We start from the raw sequence: 23,575 nt of genomic DNA, 5'->3' as shown, positions 1-23,575 counted from the left end.
GGACTGGAGTTACAGCCAGCCAGTTGTGAGCCACCATGTGGGTGCTGGGAACTGAAGCCAGTGCTCTTAACTGCTAAGCCATTTCTCAAATTGCAGAAACGTGTTTTAAAGAGAGGTGTTTTGTTTTTGTTTTTGAAGTGTCCGATAACTGAGTGTACTAGCAGGCCTAAAATCCCAGCTTAGCCATCTCTCCAGCCCCTAAATCTTCCTTGATATAGACATTTACACTTACAATTTCCCTTCAAACATTTGCTTAGTTTTACTCCATGAGCTGTGGTATGTGCCTTTATTTTTATTCCCGTCAGAATATTTTCTGATTTCTTTGGGCCATTGATTTTTCAATAGTTTGTTTCACGTACTTATTCATTTCCTTTGTTCTGTTTTGTTTTGCTTTGTCTGTGTTGAGACAAGGTCTCAGGTCTAACAGGCTAACCTTAGAGTCCCTGTGTATCCAAGGATGACCTTGTTCTTCTGACCTTTTTCAATTACCACCTGAGTGCTGGGATTCAAGGCATTTGCCATAATACTGAGATGGCACTCAGGGACTTCTGTATGCTAGAGAGGCATACAGAAACTGAGCCACCTGAGCTACATCCCCAACCCTACACAAAACAAACTCCCCCTCCTCCTCCTCCTTGTGTTTCAGATTGTTGTGATAATGAGAGGATTGCCTGGCAGTGGAAAGACACATGTTGCCAAACTTATCCGGGTGAGTATGAGAAAGCAAAAAAAAAGTAAAAAGTGAGTTGCTTGTGTTAGTGGGCAGTATGTTATTTGTACAAGTATCTCCCATTTGATCATTTGTAGAGGCCCATAGATCTTTAGTAGATTTTTTTCCTTAGAAGTTGTTTTTATCCATTTAGACAAATAATTTTGCCTCTGCTTGATTTAAAACAACCAGAAATTTTTATTTTACTTTATTTAGCCACAAGTGGAAACTTTAGTGTGTTCATCAATTTGGTTCACTTTTTTTTTTTTTTTTTTTTTTTTTTAAATCTTCATGACTGTTGTATTTTTAGGATAAGGAAGTAGAATTTGGAGGACCTGCACCCAGGGTTTTAAGTCTAGATGATTATTTCATCACTGAAGTAGAAAAAGAAGAAAAAGATCCAGATTCTGGAAAGAAAGTGAAAAAGAAGGTATGATGTAATTCTCCTAGACCTGTTGGTGGGATTTTAAGGAAAATAGGTTGAGGGAGAGATGGGGTTGTTAGTTTTGTTTATTTTGTTTTTTGAGACAGGGTTGGTTTATTGTTTTTGAGGCAGGATCTTAACTGTGTAGCCCTGGCTGGCCTGGAATTTGCCTAGTAGACCAGGTTAGACCAGGTTGGCCTCAAACTCACAAGGATCTGCCTGCATCACCTGCAGGCATTCAAGGTGTGCACTGCCACACCTGGCTTGAGGTGCAGGTTTTTTGAAGATGATCACTTCCTGTCTTCTGGACACCAGCTTTGGTACTTAGGTGTGAAGGATGTAAAGTCATCCTTATCTCGGTGTTAACCAGGCTGAGGCTGGTTCCTTCCTTTTGCTAACTCCCATTTTTCTGTGGGATCTTAGGTGATGGAATATGAATATGAAGCTGAGATGGAGGAGACTTACCGCACCAGCATGTTCAAAACGTTCAAAAAGACTCTGGATGATGGTTTTTTCCCTTTCATCATTCTGGATGCTATCAATGACAGAGTTAGACATTTTGACCAGTTTTGGAGTGCAGCAAAAACCAAGGGTTTTGAGGTATGGTCTTAAAGAACTTTTGAAGCACTTTGAGTTTGATTTTTGAGTCTCTCGACCTACTCATCACTTATTTCTGTTTAGGTGTATTTGGCTGAAATGAGTGTTGATAACCAGACTTGTGGCAAGAGAAATATTCATGGAAGAAAGCTTAAAGAAATAAATAAGGTGATTTTTCAGAAACTTAGGGTGCCGGAGTACCCCAAACATCATTCTTTCAGTATCAGCAGTGTTGTCTTAAACTCATTACCTCATTTTTTTTTCTGAATGTCTTTTCTATCTGCTTCAATAAATGCTTTCTTTTCTGCATTTTAAAAATTTATTTATTTGTTGATTTTTGGTTTTTAGAGACAGGGTTTCTCTGTGTAGCTTTTGGAACCCATCCTGGAACTTGCTCTGTAGACCAGGCTGGCCTTGAACTTGCAGAGATCTACCTGCCTCTGCCTCCCGAGTGCTGAAATTTAAGGACTGGCCTCTTTTCTGTGTTTTAACTGGAAGGGGTTGCCTAGCTCTTCTCAGAACTAGCCTGTTCAGGTTGTAGCATTAATCGCATTTATCTTGACAGCTGATTTGGTCTTTATTGGAGTAGTTGTCTGAGGTAACTTTCCGAATATCTCAATAGATGGCTGATCATTGGGAAACTGCACCTCGTCACATGATGCGTCTAGACATTCGTTCCTTGCTACAAGACGCTGCAATAGAAGAAGTAAGTGTGCATCTTTTCCTCAAATGCAGTTAAGATTAAGCAGCACGTTTTTCACCTTCTTCACTTTGAAAGTTTTAAACTTCCAGAAAAGTTACATGAGCAATGTAAGAGCATGTATATACCTTTGAATGATCTCGACTAATCCGATTGTTAATAAATACTTAGTAACATTATTATATATACCATTACTGTAGAATCATATGAGAGTTAAGTTGAAAAACCTTAGTCCATCACCCCTAAGTATATTGATGGCTATCTTCTAAGAAGAAGGACATTTTCTAATATATTTAGCTAATTATAAAATTTAAGAAAGTTAATATTAGCCAGGCTGATAGCGCACACCTTTAATCTCAGTACTTGGGAAGCAAAGGCAGGCAGATCTCTGTAAATTCAAGGTCAGCCTGGTCTACAAAGTGAGTTCCAAACCGGGCGGTGGTGGCGCACGCCTTTAATCCCAGCACTCGGGAGGCAGAGCCAGGCGGATCTCTGTGAGTTCGAGGCCAGCCTGGGCTACCAAGTGAGTCCCAGGAAAGGCGCAAAGCTACACAGAGAAACCCTGTCTCGAAAAACCAAAAAAAAAAAAAAAAAAAAATCAAAATTCAAAGTGAGTTCCAGTACAGTCAGAGCTACATAGAGAGACCCTGTCTCAAAAAACCAAGAAGGAAAAAAAAAAAAAGTTAACATTGATATGATCCTATATTAAGTAAAATAAATTTCCTAAAAAAATTTTTTTAAATTTATTTAATTCTGCCGGGCGGTGGTGGCGCACGCCTTTAATCCCAGCACTCGGGAGGCAGAGCCAGGCGGATCTCTGTGAGTTCGAGGCCAGCCTGGGCTACCAAGTGAGTTCCAGGACAGGCGCAAAACTACAGAGAAACCCTGTCTCGAAAAACCAAAAAAAAAAAAAAAAAAAAAATTTATTTAATTCTGCTTTGCTCCTAGGCCATACCCCACAGCCAGTTCCTTAATTTAGCCTCTGAATTTCCTTGAGGTAGCTTAAAAATAGTCTATATTTAGATTTCATTACCTGTCCTGTCCTTTATAGCACCTTTTTGGATGGGATGAAACAAGGCCATTGTATGGCCCTGTCTGGCGTGGAACTCAAGAGAAGGCATGCACCGCCGTGCCCAGCTTTTATAACCTTTTTTTTTTTCTTTTTCTGGAGCTGAAGACCGAACCCAGGGCCTTGCGCTTGCTAGGCAAGCGCTCTACCACTAAGCTAAATCCCCAACCCCTTTATAACCTTTTATAATTGGAAAAATGGCTCATTTAATAAAGTGCTTGCCATGAAAGCATGTGACCTGAATTTTGATTCCTAACACTCATATAAGCACTGGACACATTGGCCCTTGCCTGTAATCCCAGTACTTTGGAAGGGGAATATAAGAGAAATACCTAGGGGCTGGGTGATGGTAGTACACACCTTTAATCCCAGCACTCGAGAGGCAGAGGCAAGTGGATCTCTGTGAGTTCGAGGCCAGCCTGATCTACAGAGCGAGATCCAAGACAGACACCAAAACTACACAGAGAAACTCTGTCTCGAAAAACCAAAGGGGGGGGCGGAATCCCTGGGCTCAGTGGCTAACCAGTCTAAATCAGTGAGCTCTAGGTTCAGTGAGAAACCCTATCTCAAAAAATAAGGTGTCATACACCTTGAATTCTCTGCCCCTGTGGAGGCAGAGGCCAGCCTGGTCTGTAGATTGCGTTCCATGGCAGCCAGGGTTACACAGAGAAACCCTATCTAGAAAACCAAACCAAGAAAGGGGAAAAAAGTAGAGATCAGAGGAAGATGCCTGCCGTAAACTCTGACCTGCACACATGAACACACACACACACACACACACACACACACACACACACACACACACACACACATTGAAGCATACACGCACGTATACCTGCTGTTTGTATTTATTTGTTTGTTTGTTTATTTATTTTAATATTGTAGGGCCTGGAGAGATGGCTCAGTGGCTCAGAGCACTGGCTGCTCTTCTAGAGGGCACAGGTTCAATTCCCGGTACCCATGTGGTGGCTTACAGCCATCTACAACTCTAGTCCTAGGGGATCCTATGCCCTCTTCTGGTCTTCTCAGTGTGCACAAGTGATACACAGACACATATGCGGGTAAATAACCCATACACATAAAGAAAAGTTAAAAGAAGATCCCAGGTTCAGACTGACATTATAAAAAGTAATTTCTTAGCCTACCATAAAAAAACAACAACAACAACAGAATTTTTGTGCATATAGACCAGTTGTTCCGTTGAGTGCCCATCAGTTTGGGTTGTCTATTCCTATTAGTTTAGGTTTAAATTAAGTAGCAGGGGAGATGGCTGAGTGGGTAAAGGCATAGTAGGGGAACTAACTCCTGCAGACTCTCTGACATTCTTCTGTGTGCCAGGGCAGTGGGCACATGCATTTGTTCACACACAAGTGAATGACTAAATGAACGAACAAATCAGTGTGTAAACCTGAACAAAACTTGGGCAGGAATACCACACGACTTAGGTGTCTCAGTGTATCACATTTGGTTCATATCCTTTGAGATGCCAGTTTACCTCGTTGTGATTTAGGCATTGGTCTAAACCTTGGCACCAGGGTCATATCTAGTGAGTTTTTCTACTTTTTTCCATTTGTAATAAGTAATCTATAAGTGTCTGTTAATTTCTTTTTCTCCAATACATTTTCACTCATTGCTAACTCTTAATGGTAGTGATTAGTTGGGTGGAAGCAAGTCTTCATCATTAAAGGAGAGAATTTCTGTCTCAGTCACTTATACACTTCTGTTTTGTTTGACCTTGTTCTTTGAATGGTGCTGTTTTTATCTGTGTCTTGGGAGCAGACACTCTCCTGTTGGCCAAATTTATAGCCACATGTGATAGAGTTGACCATGCCACCTCCTAAAAACACTCTTTTTTTTTTTTTCTTTTTTTCTTGGCTTTCATGAGTCATACTGTGGCTTTCAGTTATCTCTGTGTCACCTCAGCACAGTCACTTTCCAACTCATCCTTTCCAGACCTTAAGAAATCACGTAGGGCTCTATCCTTAGCTCAGGGTTTTGTTTGTTTGTTTGTTTTGTTTTTCAAGACAGGGTTTCTCTATGTAACCCTGGCTGTGCTGAAACTCACTCTGTAGACCAGGCTGGCCTCAAACTCAGAGATCCAACTGCCTCTACCTCCCAAGTGCTGGAATTAAAGGCATGCACCACCACTGCCCAGCCTTAGCTCAGTTTTTACTTTGCACATATAAACAACCTATTTCTGAGATTGCCAGTTTATGCCCATACTAAATTCTTAGATTGCCTGTTATGTACCTTATAAAGACTTGCATGTGCTATATCACTACCTTAAAAGTAACAATTTTGATGAGGCCTGATGGCACACACTTTTAATCCCAGCACTTAGTTTGAGGCCAGCCTGGTCTACAGAGCCAGATCCTGTCCAAAAAAAGAAAAAAAAAAGAGTTAACAGTTTTGAATGGAGTGCTTTAAATTCTTTCTGTGATTATTTTCTGAAGTCTCCCCAAAACATGCCATGTTGGTGTAGCCAGAATTCCTGGCTATGCTCCTCTTCTAGTATCCTCTGTCCTTTTAGGAGGAACCACCCTGTTGGAAACAGTAATCTGTTGTTCTTCCTTATGCCAGTTTTGATGGTTTCCCACCGGCACCTTAGTCTGTTCTTCCATCCTTTTACCTTCTAAGTCTCACATCTCCGTGCTCTCTCGTTTGTTATTGTCCTCCCCCACCATTTCTCGTCTTTGGAAATTTGATTAGAGAAATATGTGTTAAAAGTTTTTAAAAGTCCCTGGGCGGTGGTGGCGCACACCTTTAATCCCAGCACTCGGGAGGCAGAGCCAGGCGGATCTCTGTGAGTTCGAGGCCAGCCTGGTCTACAGAGTGAGTTCCAGGACAGGCTCCAAAACTACACAGAGAAACCCTGTCTCGAAACCTCCCCGCTCCCAAAAAAAAAAAAAAATAGTTTTTAAAAGTTGCCAGGCATCAGTGGCACTCGCCTTTAATCCCAGCACTTAGGAGGCAGAGGCAGGTGGGTCTCAGTGAGTTCGAGGCCAGCCTGTCTACAAAGTAAGTTCCAGGACAGCCAGGACTGTTACACAGAGAAACCCTGTCTCAAAAAAACAAAAAGAAAGTTTTTAAAAGTCTATAATCTCTTTGAGTATTAAAAAAAGTGTGACCCATCTCCTTGGAGTAAAAGATTTTGCCTAACTTTACAGGAATAAAGATGAAAATTCCATGAATATCCTTCTGTTTTCTTTTAGTCCCACTTCAAAGTTCAGGGTGTTAGAATTCACGTGGTATGTGACAGAGGAAAGCCTGTGTTGCCGTGGGCTTACTGCAGATCTTAGTGAGTCAACATTTTCTGAAATGCTAATGCATCCTGTTTAGAAAATGATTATTGGCGTGTTGTAGGTAGAGATGGAAGATTTTGATGCAAATATTGAAGAACAGAAGGATGAAAAGAAAGATGCAGAAGAAGAGGAAAGCGAACTGGTAGGAGACAGACCAACCACTTTGAGCAAAGTGTCTCTTTGTTATTCTTAAGGAGTGTTTATATTCAGATCTGTAGTTAGATTACTGGTGTTGATACACTTTTTACAGTAAAAGTTTCCATAACCATCTTTATGGAGACTTTGGATTCTTTTTATTTTTCCCTAGTCCAAAAAAGCTCTGTGTTGTTAAAAGAAAAATTTAACAGAGTACTAAGAAACTCATCTTTGTACTCATCTAGCCGTGGGTGGTTGTAAGAGAGGATGCTTTTCAAGAAAGTAAATGACACATAAAAGGGCATTTTTTCCCATTCCAGCAGGTATGTGGAATAGCCTACCCAGTATATGTATACTTGTCTCTTCTTTGCTATAAGATCTCAAAATTGGGTTCTGTCCCCTGAGGCAGAAGAACTTATTGAATGAAGAGGCGAAGGGCTGCCACTGGCTGCTGGATTTGTTCTTGTTAAGTGATGGCAAAAATGACTGTGTAGGCAATGGAATACCAAGGCTGATGAGAAAATAATGTGAGTTTAAAGTTGTGTGTACCTCCTGTAAATGCTTTTGATTACACCTCTGGAGATGTTTGCCTTACCCTGTCACTCAAGAAATGAAACCTATAAAATTACTGACATTTTAGTGTTGGCTAATGAGGTACGGAGATTAACAATGCCTTTGGATAGTATTGCTTTTTAAATCCATGATATTACTTGCTTTATTTGACATTTCAGCTCTTGCTAAGTTGCTTCTCATACTTCTCTTAATGAAAATGTACAAACAGAGATCCCTGATTCCTGTCCCCTAAAACATAGTCTACAAGGAGTGGTCTCTTCAAACCATGTGTGACGTAGATGACTCTTGATAGAATCTGTGTTTATATAGCATTGGTGTCGACCTCTATATTCCTAGATTTTTTTTAAATGTGTATTAAAAGATAAGCTTTAAAGTTAATGGTAATTGAGTCTCAGTATCTTTTTTAATAGTCTTATTTTTCTTAATCAGGTTGCATTTTGACATACATACTCTAAAATGTGAGCAGAAAATTTACTTGAAGATCCACACTGTTCTGGATAACAGTGAATAATTTCACTAGCTACTTGTAGCCTGTACTAGAAAGTGATTGAGAAATCCACAGTGTTATTAGCTTTTGGAAGCTCCATCTTGTGGCAGTAAAACTCCAGGATATGCTTCATCTCGCTTGCTTAAATGTAGTCAACTTGGAGCTTTTAATTATACGTACAGTTAGTTTTTAAAGGGAAACACACTGTAACACTAGTTTTCCATCAGAGAACTGGCAAGGAAGCCTTAAAATTATACTCTGCTGGACTCTCTTTTGTTTCCATGTGGCCTGCCACTTTAAGAAGTAAAGGATGACAGGTTTAAGGATGACCAGGATGGTTCCAGCAGCAGGGAATGAGTATACTTCTTTACTTTAATCTAAAGATTCTTTAACCCATTCACATTGTAGAATCCAGCTCTTTTACTCTTGGAATCTATCCCAAGGGTAAAAGATTACTGAAGAATATTAACCAAGGTGATATGAGTGAGTTTCGTGTCATTCAGACCACTTTAATGAAATTCTCAGTAAGCTTTGCATTTTCAGTTCTGTACTGGATGAAATCCAAGCTTTTCTTAGGTAAAAAAAATCATTAGGGATTACTGGTGAGATAGAGTCCTGCCTTTAGTGCTTCTGCAAACCTAGTCCATATGATTCAGAATCTATAAGTATACTATTCCAGGGATGCTTAAGGCTTTAGGTGGGTTTTGAGATAACACTTGTGCTAATTTCCTCAGTATTTAACACTTAACACCATCACATCAGCACAGCTTTTTCTTGATTTGATCTAAGTGTTTTTGAAAAAGATGATGTAATTTATAATTTGAAATACTACCTAGTAATTCCTAGTTCTGCATAAAGACTAGCAATGTATAAATGCAAAGGTTTCCTGGAGTAAGATGCTCAAGTGAACTCTCCTGTAGAGATTGTTACGATGTCTCCACTGTGTTTCCAAGGCAGCTGTGTGGCAGTCTGCTCTATGACCTTGAACATTCTCAACAGCAGAGATGACTCGTAAAGACAAATACCTTTGGTGAATTTGTCTTGTTCACTAGGTCCTAATATTAACATTTCTGTATAATAGGATCTAATCGGAAACCACAGTCCAAATAAAGAAAAAGGGGATTCGTGATAAATGACATGGAATAAACGGAGGGGATTACCACGTAGTTGTAGGCACCCTGGGACATTGGGAAATGTTTGGCGAGTTTGTTTAAAATAAATTACTCAGTTACCTTATGTAAGCTATAAATTGCCTGTGGTAATATCTGGTTTATCACATAATAGTAAAACGTAATATTAGAAGCTATCAGAAATAATTTCATTTTCATCTGGTGAAAGAGAACTGCTCTGGTTGATTCAATAAAATTAGCCTTTGTAAGATCTTACTGGTACATGGATTGAGTCATTTTCAAAATGAGTGTGAACTTCATAATGGGGTAGTTGGGTTCAAATACCAGTTTTCCTTTCCTAAGTACTTAAAATGACACTGGAATATCAAGTGACTGTCTTGAAGAACACTCTTGGACATCATGGCTTCAATTACTTGAGAATAGCAGTTGTACTTAGAAAGTAACCTAGCTAGCTTATAAATTTTCTGAATGATACTGATCCTGGCCGAGTAACTAGCTGTACATTCTTGCCATAATTGCTGTACATCTGGAATAGAGGCTACAGTTGAGTCCTCAACTGTACCTGCCTCAAAGTGCCTTCATGATCCCGTCCTGGTGACTGCTCTGAAATGTGCAGTGAAGTTTGGTGAATTTGGTCACTTAACTTTCTTCAAGGATAATCAAGTTGTGTTTTCCATAAGGATATATTTATAACTAGTGAGTGGAAACTGAATCCATTCCCAGTTTTAATGCTTTTCCAATTCAAACGTGTTATGCATGTATGTGTCTCTTTCTAACCCTTCGAGCTTCTCTCTGTGTACGATTTAGGGTTACATTCCGAAAAGCAAATGGGAGATGGACACTTCTGAGGCAAAGCTAGGTGGGTATTTCCTTTTTCCTGTTTTTATATGTGCTACCTGATGGTCATGGTCATAGAGCTCTGCACTGCACAGAGTCAGGGGCCAGAAACTTGTGCTCACATCCTTCAGTCATTTCACTAGCTTTGCCTTGACTACTGTGACAGAGTAAATACAAAAAAAAAAAATGCTTTGATATCATTGGGAGTTTTTAGAATAATTAGAAATATTTGATAGGCATAATAACATACTGTCACGTCTGACATTTTTTTTTTTAGTATTAATCAGAAATGTGCTCCTAACATTTCTTTTTTAGAAGAGTATTTTTGCCTATAACCCAAAGTTGAGCTTTGTGAGTATTTTGGTAATAATTCTAATAAATATTAGAGTTTTAAAAAGTAATTAAAAAGAAGATATCTTGTGTAATAAATTTGAATTTCTGTGTTGAGAGAAGTAAATACATAATTGAAATATTTAAGGAGACTCCGTTTAAATTTTCCTTCAGGCTGTTTTTAATACCAAGGTACAAGGTAAACCGGTTTAAATGATTGTTTAAATCAAACCTTAGAGTTGCCTGATTTAGTCAAGTAAAAAAATTGTATGTATTAAATGGATTCCTTCGGTATTTTAGTGTGATACTGTAAAAAAACTTAAAGAGACCAATTTAACATGTCAATTAAGGTGCGTCAATACAAATGTAAGGAACCATGCGGGGACTTACTGATTAGGAAAAGTGACTCTCAGTTTTTCTCTCCATGATGTACTGTTACTCCAGAACCAAGCAACCATCTCAGCATCCTAAGTCCCTAGATGTAGTTGGGCCACTCAGCACTTTTGCTGCTTAGGTCATGTGAATTGTACACAGACTTGCATGGCTCACTTGGGTTAGAGATAGCAGTGGGTCTTTACTAGGTTGTGTCTTAAAAAATAAGCTCACAAACTGTAGTAGTGTTGTTTTATTGCAATAGGTGCTTGCTATAAAACCTAAAAATAATTTTAGCATGTGTCAAGTGAAAATTGTAGTTTATTGGCATAATCTTCTACAAATCTTTCCTCTGAGAAATTTTACACTAGTCAGCTCTCTCCTTACACATACCATAAGCACTTTTTTGCTTAAATGCAGTTAAATAGTTAAGAAAATAGTAACCACAGCTTACTTTTTTAAAGGGTGATGTCTTAATTTTGCTTCTTTTGCATTAGGTTAGCCCTGTTTAAGCGCTGTCCTTTCCAGTACCCCTGTAAGACTAGAAGAGCATTTGTTTCTGCTGGTGCTTTAGTGTTGGCCTTCAGTGGCAAAGAGTGATCATAAAAATAAGGGGATTATAAGAATGACACATAGTTTAGCAAACGTTCTTCTGAGGTGTTATATAATACATGATCTGGGCTTGTCCTTTTTAAAAAAAAAACGAGCCATCCCATTTTCTATTTTCCTTTCTAGTTTTAGAGGAGAAAAGAAAATGGAACATAGCCATGATGACTATTCGAGAAAAATGTTATTAATGTTTGTATTGATTTCTGGGAAATATGACTTGCCTATTATTTATTTCTCAGAAATGTGTCTTATACAGTGTGTCAGTTTTAAAGTGAATTACAGAAATGAATTTCTCATAAATCTTCTCAGTAATGGCACGAATAGTCTGGTAATGAATCTAGACAGGGAAATTTTTACGTGATATAAAAGGAGTGACAATGATGTTTTTCTAAGGACCTGGCATCTGGAACCCCTGGATTGTCTTGAAAGTTAATGCAGCCTCAGAAGAAGGAAAATTGAGTGTAAACTTTATCAAAGTGTTTACTCCTTTGAGATTGACCCATTGGGCCAATTGAAGATTCTCTTCTAACTCATGAGGAAGGAGCATCTGAAAATTAGCCTATTTATGTTGCCTTTCATATCTCATCAAATTTGATGTTTGGTTTCCAGACGCAGTTTACTTTCCCGAGTACTCTACCAACATTCTTAAATTTCTCTTAGAAACATGATTGTGCTGAGGTGGAAGCATAATAAGCTTTACCTGTATTGCATATTGAGCTGAAAAATCTGAAAACTGGAGCTGAGGGGTTTTGGTTCATAGATGAGTCTTCCAGTAAGAAAATACTTCTGTACTCTTCCAAACAACTGACCAGAATTCATTGCAGAATCTTGATGTGTGCTTAATGTACAGGTCAGCTTGTGTCTGTTAAATCAGAAGCAGCATCAATTTAAAACAGTCACTGGCCTGAGCTGTATCTGGCATGGTATTACATGTGATTGACAGCTGCCTGACCAGCTCTTTCCTAACTGGGAGATAGACGTGGTAATACAAGAGCTGGGTTTTACACACATCTGCTGGGGTTTAGTACTGAAGCTACTTCAAGTCCAGTGATGTGATTTTAGTTTCTCACACTTGTACAACTTAGAATATTCGAGACTGTTGTCATCTAATGGTTTCTCCTTATAAAGCACTCTGATTTTGTCATCTTCATGTCACTTGTCTGTACTTAGGAGTTGTATTTTAGCCTTCTACTCATCAGACAGACTGAATCATCTTTTCACAGTTAAGATGTAATTGTTACTTGTATAGGCACAGAACTCTTATATATTCACCTTGGACAAATTTTCAGATACCATTTACATTTAGGAGATATATAGATGTATCTCTGGAATTTTTCTGTTGTGCTATAGTAACATGCAGTGTTTCAAAGATGTGGTAAATTCTGTAACCAACCAAGTTGGATCAAAACTTCATCCTCTTAAAACTTCATCTTTTGCAACCCAGGCCTCTAATGTGTGAGTGCACTGATTGGGCCACCTGCCTTTCTTCTGTAACCAACACTCAGACTCCTCTTCCCTTATTGTGTGCCACCCAATGTTTGGGATTCCAGTATTCGTGTGGATGAGTGTTCAGCCTTTCTTCAGCACTCAAAAGAAACTTTAAACATGCTTGCACAATAAAATTTCAAATCAAATACTTCAAATAAGGGTGCTCTGACCAGAAATGCCGGCTTCGGGGCTTCGGGTTGCAAATACAGAACACATGATCTATACTTCCTGGCATTACCTAGTGGACAAAGAAATAGTCTAGTAATTTCCACCTGCCTTTCTGCAGCACTGCCTGGCCGTGCTCTCTTGTTAGGATTGAAATGTGAAACTTTCCCTTCAGAGTATGTTCATGAAAAGCAATGATTCTAAGTTTGGAAATCCTTGAAATTTATTTGAGTATACTGGAGCTTCCTACTCTCTGGTAAGACACTGCATGTCTAAGGTCTTGAACTAAAGTCCATCTTACTACTTACGGGACGTCATGGGTTATCTGGTACCATGTATTGTGTCCCTATGTAGCCAAGGGTTCTGTATAGTATGGCCATCTGTAGAGCCATTTGGACAGCATTTTATCAACAGAAGAGGTAGAAGATTGGTTCTGGGGAGCCTATCTCAGGGAAATTTTGTTGAAACAATTGTCTTAGTTTTGTAAACTGTTGTCATTTACATTACTGAGTTTTCAATGATGATTGCTTTTGTGAGGGAAGAGTATGAGAACTAAACCCTTTGCCAATTATGCAAAGTCTTTGTGGCTTCGTAAAGATTGTGTCCAGTTAGTTGTGTGGAGTTTGTATATGAGAAAGCGTAACTTCTTCCCCTCGCCACTGCTTCCATTGCACGTGCCATGTCAAACTCTCTCCACCTGGTGCCTTAAAGATCTCTAGTGTCCACATTCTGCATCCTTTATGGGGTGAATGTTTGTTACGTGTTTCCGAAGCAGTTAAACTTTCCTTTATTAGCCCACTTTAACAATAGTGTGTTTAGATAACTTCAGAGGATGCAGGCGCTTCACTGGAGCTCAAATGTATATAACTTATAATATTCCACATTTGTATTCAGAATCAGTATTAACAATAAAAAAGGACACCCCATTTTCATTGTGTATTATTTAATACACCTAACCTCATCTCTCATAATTTCTGGATGTGCTGTTTATTTGATAATTGTGAGCTATTGGGAGACCAGCTCCTTTCAGATTTAAGATTAAGAAAGAAATACCAGATCTGGTCACTTGGGCTGACATACCAGTCTTTAGCATGGTGAGTCAACAGTACTTTACAGTATACTCAAAGTAGAAAGGTGGTCAGCAGTACTTTACAGTGTACTCAAAGTACAAAGTGGTTAACAGTACTTTACAGTATACTCAAAGTACAAAGGTGGTCAGCGGTACTTTACAGTGTACTCAGAGTACAAAGTGGTTAACAGTACTTTACAGTATACTCAAAGTACAAAGGTGGTCAGCGGTACTTTACAGTGTACTCAGAGTACAAAGTGGTTAACAGTACTTTACAGTATACTCAAAGTACAAAGGTGGTCAGCGGTACTTTACAGTGTACTCAGAGTACAAAGTGGTTAACAGTACTTTACAGTATACTCAAAGTACAAAGGTGGTCAGCGGTACTTTACAGTGTACTCAGAGTACAAAGTGGTTAAGAGTACTTTACAGTGTACTCAGAGTACAAGGGTGGTCAGCAGTACTTTACAGTGTACTCAGAGTACAAGGGTGGTCAGCAGTACTTTACAGTGTACTCAAAGTACAAAGTGGTTAACAGTACTTTACAGTATACTCAAAGTACAAAGGTGGCCAGCGGTACTTTACAGTGTACTCAGAGTACAAAGTGGTTAACAGTACTTTACAGTGTACTCAAAGTACAAAGGTGGTCAGCAGTACTTTACAGTGTACTCAGAATACAAAGTGGTTAAGAGTACTTTACAGTGTACTCAGAGTACAAGGGTGGTCAGCAGTACTTTACAGTGTACTCAGAGTACAAGGGTGGTCAGCAGTACTTTACAGTGTACTCAGAGTACAAGGGTGGTCAGCAGTACTTTACAGTGTACTCAGAGTACAAGGGTGGTCAACAGTACTTAACAGTGTACTCAGAGTACAAGGGTTGGTCAGCAGTACTTTACAGTGTACTCAGAGTACAAGGGTGGTCAGCAGTACTTTACAGTGTATTCAGAGTACAAGGGTGGTCAGCAGTACTTTACAGTGTACTCAGAGTACAAGGGTGGTCAACAGTACTTAACAGTATATGCAAAGAAAGAGGATGTCTCATATAGTTGTCTTACTCATAAATATTAACTCATGAGTGCTCTTAGCCAAAAATCAAAACACATCCTTAAACATGATCTTTTGCTATCTGATTTTCATATGATACAGTATCACACATCATTGTAGATCAACTGAGTTATATTAACACTGTGTTAAAAAAGCAATAATTGTTTTTAAAGAGACCTGTTTTTTGTTTGTTTTGTTTTTCTTTTTAGAACATGAGAGCTTAAGTGTGATTTTTTTTTTCTGAGGGTGGGAGGATGGGAGGGTCTTTTCTTGCCTCACCCATATTTATTGCTAAAAGCATCGAAGTATAAATATTATCCAAGACAAACACCAAACAGACCGTGAGAATCACATAAAATTTGATATTTTCTTAGCCAAGAAGATAGTTTGGATCTGAAAATGATGCTGCATTGAAAAATGTGGATGTGCCCATTGGAGACAATCCAGCCCTCCTTTTCCTTTGTGTGTTGTGTACAGAGTCACACACTCCTAATGCTGTGGCTCTGTGTTTGTCCCTCAGACAAGTTGGACGGCTTGAGGACCGGCACTAAACGGAAGCGTGACTGGGAGGCGATAGCCAGCAGAATGGAGGATTACCTTCAGCTCCCTGATGACTATGAAACTCGTGCTTCCGAGCCCGGCAAGAAAAGGGTAAGAGACCGCTGAAACAGGAAGGCTCATCCAAGTAGCATTTGGATTTTAGGAAGGTGGGGACGGAGAAATGCCTGTCCTTTAATAAAGTGCTTGTCATGCAAGTATGCGGACCCAAGATCAGTCTCTAGCTCCCAGTAAAAACAAAACGCGTTTCAATTACAGGTGCTGTCTGTTCAGCACAGATGAGTCCGTTTTTGAAAGTTTATTTATTTTTATTTTATTGGTATGGTTAACCTACATGTATATTATATATACCATATGCATGCCTGGTGCCTGCAGAGACCAGAAGGAATATCGGCTCTCCTGGAAGTGGAGTTACAGATATATATAAGCTGCCCTATATTTGCAAGATCAAATCTGGTTTCTCTGTAAGAGCAGCAAGTGCTCTTAACTCCTGAGTTAGCTCTCTAAGCCCTCTTTGTATTTCTTTTAGATTAATTTTCTTAGTGTTTAAATATTGAGACAGTATTGTAGTATGAGATAAAAATATTAGTAGATTATTGTCGTGGTGTCTGTTATTTCAAAGAATCCATATTTCAAAGCTTATTGATACACTGCAGACAAGTGAGGTATGATGGTGCACTTTTAATCCCATCATTGAAAAAGGCAGAGGCAGGTGAATTTCTGTGAGCTTGAGGCAGCCTGGTCTACATAGTGAGTTCCAGGATAGCTCTATCCTGGGAAACCAAAAAAGTTCAAGTACTGCAGATATACAGTAAACCCACTCTTGTCTGTGTGGTTTGAGGGGATGGGAAAGGGAAATCCCATTAATGGCCTTCACCTATGCCCAGCCACATGCGAGGACTTCAGACTGAGGCCAACCAAAGTAGAATTGGCTCAAGTTAGGCATGGTGGTGGATCTCTGCAATCTTGGCACCTTGGGAACGGATAAAGGCAGGAAGATTGTCCATGATTTGAGACCAGCCTGGGCTGCAGAATGGGACCCAGTCTCTCCAGACACAGAGAATAGCAGGAGTGGCTGTCCTTGGGACGTGACCTGGGAGTTACAGTCCAACTTTAAAGAGCTAGAAAGTGATCGATCTTCAAGTAGTTTTACTTTCTTAGAAGAATGTGAATGGCCGGGCGGTGGTGGCGCACGCCTTTAATCCCAGCACTCGGGAGGCAGAGCCAGGCGGATCTCTGTGAGTTCGAGGCCAGCCTGGACTACCAAGTGAGTTCCAGGAAAGGCGCAAAGCTACACAGAAAAACCAAAAAAAAAAAAAAAAAAAAAAAAAGAATGAATGGCAGTGAATGAAACACATGTCCCTCAAACCTCTGAGTTAGTGAAGATTTTCTGTGTGATTTTCTGTTTTCAGTACATCCCAAGTGCAGTTTCCTCTTCCTCCACGCCTCCATCTCTCACATCCCCATCCCACCTACCCTCTCACCTAGTACAATTTTTTTTAACAGTTAAATGCCCCCTCCCCCAAAAAAAGACATGGTGGTATAAATCTTAAAAGTACCTTTAGGAAAATTAGAAGGAAGTCGGACATTTAAGAAACAATTTCTGGCTGAAGTTGTTTATTTTTTGTATTTTATTTTCTTTTCTTTCTTTTTTTTTTGTTTTTTTTTTTTTTGTTTTTCAAGACAGGGTTTTTCTGTGTAGCTTTGCGCCTTCCCTGGTTCTCACTCTGTAGACCGGCTGACCTCGAACTCACAAAGATCCGCCTGGCTCTGCCTCCCAAGTGCTGGGATTAAAGACGTGCACTGCCACCACCTGGCTATTTTTTGTATTTTCATATTCATTTATTAATTCTGAAACTTGTAAGGTCTGTGAATGTCTAATAATGAATAGCCAACATTAAGTGGATAAGTTTCATTAGAGATGTGTGTGAAATACAGTAGTTTCAAAGTATTAACTTTTCTCTTTAAAAATTGTGGTCATAGCCAGGCAGTGGTGGCTCATGCCTTGGGAGGCAGAAGCGGGTGGATCTACAGAGTGAGTTCTAGGACAACCAGGGCAGTTACACGGAGAAACCCTGACTCAAAAAAACTGAAGTGGGGAAACAAAACAATCACAGTCATTGACCATCAAGACAGCCATCCAGTGATGCAAGCCTGATGACCTGGGTTTGATCCCCAGAACCCAGCGTGGAAGTGGAATGACAAAACGCACACGTTGTCCTCTGACCCTCACTTACATGCTGGGACTTGTGCGTGCCTCTGCATGCGTTCATGCTTTCACACGAGCACTAATAATAATGACAAGTTTTCTGCCTTTTTTGTTTGTTCGGTTTGGTTTGGTTTGGGTTTGGGTTTTTCAAGACAAGGTTTCTCTGTGTAGCCCTGACTGTTCTGGAACTCACTCTAGACCAAGATGGCCTCAAACCCAGAAATCCACCACCCCCAGCGATAAAAAGATTTTTTAAAAAATCAGTCATTGATGCTAAATCAGTGTTTCATTTTTTAATTTGATTATGTCTGTGTGTCATGTATATGTATACATGCCACTCTGTGTGTACATGTGTGTGTGCGCATCTAGATCAGAAAACAAGTTTGTGGACTTGGTTCTGCTCTTTCACCTTTACATAGGCTCCAGAAGCCACGTGCAGATGGTTAGACTTCAAGGCAGACACTTTTACCCACTGTCTAGTTAGTATTTCTAATGCTGTGATAAAATACCACAGACAAAGCAATTTGGGGAAGAAAGGGCGGAACTTTCCTCTTACAGCTCTCAGGTCACACTCCATCATTGAGGGAAGTCAGGGCAGGAACTCAGGGCAGAAACATAAAAATTACATTTTATCTAAGTTTTAAAGTTTTAGAGTCTAAAATCCAGCTTCAGAAATGTAGGGCTAGAGGGATGGCTCAGCAGTTAAGAGCACTTGCTGCTCTTGAAGAGGACCCAGGTTGGGTTCCCAGCAGCCACATAGTAACTTAGAACTGTCTTAATTCCAGTTCCAGGGAATCTGATGCCCTCTTCTGGCCAGAGATATTGCACGCGTGAGGTGCATAGGCAAAACACTCATTCACAGCATAGAAAACAAATAAATCTTTAGAAGAATGTTTTTAACTAGCTGGATACAGTTACTCTGTACTTAACTATTGAGGATGCTCTGGGTATTTAAATTTACTGTGAGCTGAGTTAACCTTTTCTTTGTTCAGTGGTCACTGAATGTCTGTCTATCTATCCTTAGCACTAACAACATCACAATAAAATCTGTGCCCTTGATCCTAAACGAAACTAAGAGTATGTATGAGTTAATCATAGTACGTATTTTTTGGACATAAGTCAATAATAAGAGACTTAACTAACATGTAGTGGGCCCTGGGTTCAATCTCCAATACTACTAAAAAAGAAGAGAAATATCTTGATGGGTGTTTGAAGTTCCCAGGGAAGAGGAGAAAGCCATATTTGTTAAATATTCTACAGTTAATTCCCACCAGTATATCTGAAAAATTTACAGTTTACTTTTGTTCTATGCCTATTAAAACCTGATGAAACTGCTTCCATGTTGGAGCATGTATGTTATTTGGTGCAACCATAATGTGTATTCCCAGGTCACTTATATTTGGCTCAAGAATAAACTAGTTAAGAATCAAGTGTGGGACTAGGGAGATGGCCTGGTGAGTAAAATGCTTGCCATACAAGTGTGAGGACCAGAAGTCAGGTGAGTGTGGTGGCCTGCCTGTAATCCCAGCATATGAGGACAAGGAATCCCAGAGCAAGCTGGCTAACTGTGCTGATGGACTCTTAGATCTCTTGGTACAAGTCTGAGATTCTGCCTCAATATATAAGGTGGAGAACAATAGAGGAAACACCAGAGATCAGCTGCTAGCCTCCACACTCACAGGTATGTGTACACCAGTGCACATGTATGCACACATACCACACTTGTGTATACATGCACAACAAAAGTGGAAATAAAAATGAGTCAAATGTTGGGGCCTGGAGAGATGGTTCAACAGTTAAGAGTACTGATTGCTCTTCTAGAGGACCCGTATTCAATTCCCAGCACTCACATAACAGCTCACAACTGTCTGTTTAACTCCAGCTCCAGGGGATCCAATACCCTTACACAGACATACATGCAGGCGAAACACCAATGCACATAAAATAAAAATACATAAATCATTTTTTAAAAAGACTCAAGTGTTAATCCGCTTCCCTGCTATTACTGTATCTTCCCTCTGAGCAGATGTTAGAAGTCTAGTCATTTCAGTCAGTCTTGCAGATGTCAGAAAGGAAAGTCAGTGTACCTTAAAGTAGTAATGCATTTCTGTGTCCAGTGTAAAGAACAGAGTTCCAGTGCTCTGTATTTAGGACATAATAAATCACAAACTATATTTAAAATACAGCATATTAAAATATAGTATATGCTTTGGTACTATGTGTACAATACAAGTAACAGTATCATAATCTTAAATATTTTTGCTCTTACAGAATATGAGATAGATGCATGTATTTTAACAACTTATAAATCCACCTTTTTTTTTTTTTTTTAAGTACCAATAGGGAATATTCCTGAACCCATATATCTGCAGTTGAAATCATGCCATAGTAACATTTGAAGCAATGATCTCTGGTAGTTTATGAATGAAAATGGCATTACTAGTCCACTGGTTTTTTTCTCTGATTAAATTTCAAGAAATAGTTATTGTACAGAGATAAAGTTTAAGTTGTTTAAAGTTCATATATAGTATATATTTCTGTAAATGGATAGCCATCCTGCAATATGGAAATTCAAAAATAGGTATGTTAAATTCCAGACAAACCTAGGGAAGTAATGATTAATTGCAGAGGATAAAGTGGGGAAGAATGTCTAGACTGATGCTAGGTAGACAGGGCTCAGAGCTGTAAAGTGAGAACTAGAAGAAAGTATATTGCTCATGTCAAAATGCCATGGAGCTGACAGGACACAGCAAGAGGCCTTAGTGGTAGGGCTTTGTCTTATAGTTAGGGAAAGTTTGAAACAGATGAGCATCACACGAAGGTATTTTGAGAAGATCACTCTGGTAGAGTTTTTTTTTTTTACTTGTAATTTTAAGTCTGTTAATCTACCCACTAAATTATTCAAAGTGGGCACCTTTGGGGTTCCCTCCCTCCTTTCAGACAACCCAGACTAATGCTTTTTTCTCTTTAGGTGAGATGGGCAGACCTAGAAGAAAAGAAGGATGCAGATAGGAAAAGGGCCATAGGTTTTGTGGTCGGACAGACTGATTGGGAGAAGATCACAGATGAAAGTGGTCACCTGGCTGAAAAAGCCCTCAATCGAACCAAATATATATGAGACTTAGTTTTTGAATGGAGCGTTATCCCTCTAAGGTAAGGGTACCCAGCTATGTAAATAGCCTATTGTGTAGTTGCTTCAGAAATACTGAGGACAGCATGCTTTACTAAAAATCACTTTTCTAGTTCTGAACAAGTAAGTATGTACTACTACTAACATTTGCAGTAAGAACATTAGAAAAGAAAGCAGGTTTTTGTAAGCCTTATAAGAGACTTTGGAGTCTGTGTTCGTGAGGAGGATGGAGTTGGGCTAGGATAGATACTGCAGTCTGCTGAGTCTTCTGTGTCCCCATTCCTGGAGTGACCTCAGTTTCTCTTCTTTCCAGGTGGTTCGCTTTGAGGTGACCTGAAGCCAAGGCCTCATGAAACTTCTTGTTTCCACGTTTCAATTTTGTTTTGTTCCTACCAGTTTCATTTTTAAAAGTTCTCCAGTATCCCCAAGAAATTTTAGAATCTTGCTGTACCCAAGCAAGACATTAATTTTTCTTTTAAACTAATTTGGAGAGGGAGGATTAACTTAACTGCTGAAGTCAGGTGGGGATCCACTGGAGGATTCCAACAGAATATTTCCTCCACTGTACACTGTCACAGACTATCATCATTGCTTTGTGGCTGTTTTTGGTTTTTTACTGTATGTAACTGGTAGCTGATTGTACTAGGATTAAAAACAATAAACTTTCACGATAAAGCCAATGAGATTCATGGGCTGTACAGCATGGGCCCTTTTCTCTTATTTCTTAAATTTGTTTTTATTGCTATTTAAATGAAGTGTGTCCTGATTACCTGCTTGCTGAACACTCCGGAACCTCTTTCCTATTGAGTAATTAGCACAGCTGTTTGGTGGCACATTGTAAAACTCAAGGTTCAGTAATAATGAGAATATTCAACTTTGCTTTATAGCTGAATTGTTTTTCTTCGTGTCGTAAAGACTAACAGAGGTCAAGTCAAAATATCCATCAGTTCCCCAGGGCATGTCTCTTCTGTGACTTTTTTAGGGGAAGAAAAGGGGAAGTAAGGTATTATCTCTATTCTTCCTTCCTCTTTGTGCTATTTTATGTTTGGTTTTTTTTTTTTTTTTTTTTTTTTTTTTTTGTGTGTGTGTGTGTGTGTGTGTGTGTGTGTGTGTGTGTGTGTGTGTTTTGTTTTGTTTTCTTTTTCCTTAGCTGGTTTTGAATACAGGTGAACAGAACTGTTACGCCACAGACCGCAAGCTGTTGCCTTACTTTGAGCTTGAATTGTGGCTTTTGAAGTCAGGACGGAGGGAAAGGAGAAGCATGGACCTGCACAGCCCTCTGGCAAGCAGCCCTTGAGCCTCCCAGCTCCCTTTGCAGGTTCTTGCCAGATTGCTCATTATTGAAAAGCTTGGTCTGCATAGAATTTTGTCTCTTGTGGATAATCCCAACCAGAGTCAAAAGCAGAGCTAAAACCCAGATAGCATTCTTCTTTGAATACAGAAAGGGGGCTCTCTTTCCTTCTTTCAGGCTGAAAATCAAGTCATTTTCTATCATGAAGGAAGATGGGATGAACTTTCTTCCTCAAAAATCATGTCTAGTTTGTAAGCCAGTTAAGCAACTTGTGAACATGTTCACTGAAGACCTCAGCATTGTGTCCTGGATGAAAATCTCCTAGTTTTTCGACCTACATTGAATACTGTGCCTAGAGCTAATATTTTCTAACAGTTTAGGAGTATCACTTTGGGTTTAATAACACAACAACTTCCTGTACTTTAATATCTTCCTTGAAATTCTGAATGTTTAAGCCTAAAAGACTAGGTTCATTAACAAGTTAATATTGAATGTATAATTTGCTTCATTAAATGATTTCCACTGTTTGTAGTATTTAATAAGCTATTTTGGTGGCTAGGGCCTGTAACACATTTCTACCTACTGATCCATATCAGCCACCTTTATTATATTGGAAAAAGATAAGAGGGCAAGATAATCAAATCGGATTGTTTGTACAGACTTATTTGGTACTTCTTAGACCACCCCACCCCTACCCCGGCTTTTCTCACCAAAGCAAGACTTGTGAAGTATGTTCCCTGCTTGGGAAGGAAAGCGGGCCTCTTTGCTCTTCAGTGACTCTTAACCTTTCCAGCATTTGAACACCCGTGAGATAAACAGTGGTTACTCCTGAATCACGGGCCTTGCGAAGCAGGGCGTCCTGTCTTGTCATAGCAGGAGCATCAGCCATGGCCTGTGCTGATTTTCAGATAGTTGCAGCCATAGGAATGAACATGCCTGGTTTAGGAACCGGTTATAACACATAACCTCCATGTAAAGAGAGTCATGAAAAGATAAGGAGCCGGAAATCAGTAAGAGAGATACCGATTAATATTTTATTCTGCTAGATCAGTGAGAAACTGTTAAGAAATCCTTGAGCCTTTATTATCACAGAAACAACCGAAGAGAAAATTCAAGTGGTATCTTGGGGAAATTTGGGTTAGGTAAACATTCTTTAATAAGGCAAATCAAGTTATAGTACCAAACCTAGCATCCTAGCATTTGCTAGTATTTTTCAACTTTATTAATGCTGTCTTTCTTATTTCAGAAAGCAGTTGGGTATGTTTTTGCATTTTTATTTAAATCATATTAGTTTTATTTTAATGCATTGTGGTTTCTTGTATCTTGATACAAAATAGTCTGATGTTA

At 39.3% G+C, this 23,575-nt stretch overlaps 1 protein-coding gene across 1 annotated transcript in view; it reads left to right on the top strand.

Annotated features, from left to right (window-relative positions):
- Window positions 1–21,617, top strand: part of Ylpm1 (YLP motif containing 1) — a 68,052-nt gene extending 46,435 nt beyond the window's left edge. Inside the window, 10 exon segments of the mRNA XM_052739285.1 lie at window positions 647–709; window positions 1,020–1,139; window positions 1,557–1,733; window positions 1,815–1,898; window positions 2,353–2,436; window positions 6,863–6,943; window positions 9,934–9,985; window positions 15,561–15,691; window positions 20,779–20,960; window positions 21,251–21,617. Of these exon segments, the coding sequence (XP_052595245.1) occupies window positions 647–709; window positions 1,020–1,139; window positions 1,557–1,733; window positions 1,815–1,898; window positions 2,353–2,436; window positions 6,863–6,943; window positions 9,934–9,985; window positions 15,561–15,691; window positions 20,779–20,925 (939 nt within the window). The 3' untranslated portion in view covers window positions 20,926–20,960; window positions 21,251–21,617.
- Window positions 21,618–23,575: the final 1,958 nt, after the last annotated feature.

The sequence above is a fragment of the Peromyscus californicus genome, unplaced genomic scaffold (genome assembly GCF_007827085.1).
Source record: "Peromyscus californicus insignis strain IS unplaced genomic scaffold, ASM782708v3 Scaffold_15__1_contigs__length_86483966, whole genome shotgun sequence".
Taxonomy (NCBI): Eukaryota; Metazoa; Chordata; class Mammalia; order Rodentia; family Cricetidae; genus Peromyscus; species Peromyscus californicus.
This window is presented reverse-complemented; position numbering and strand designations above follow the sequence as displayed.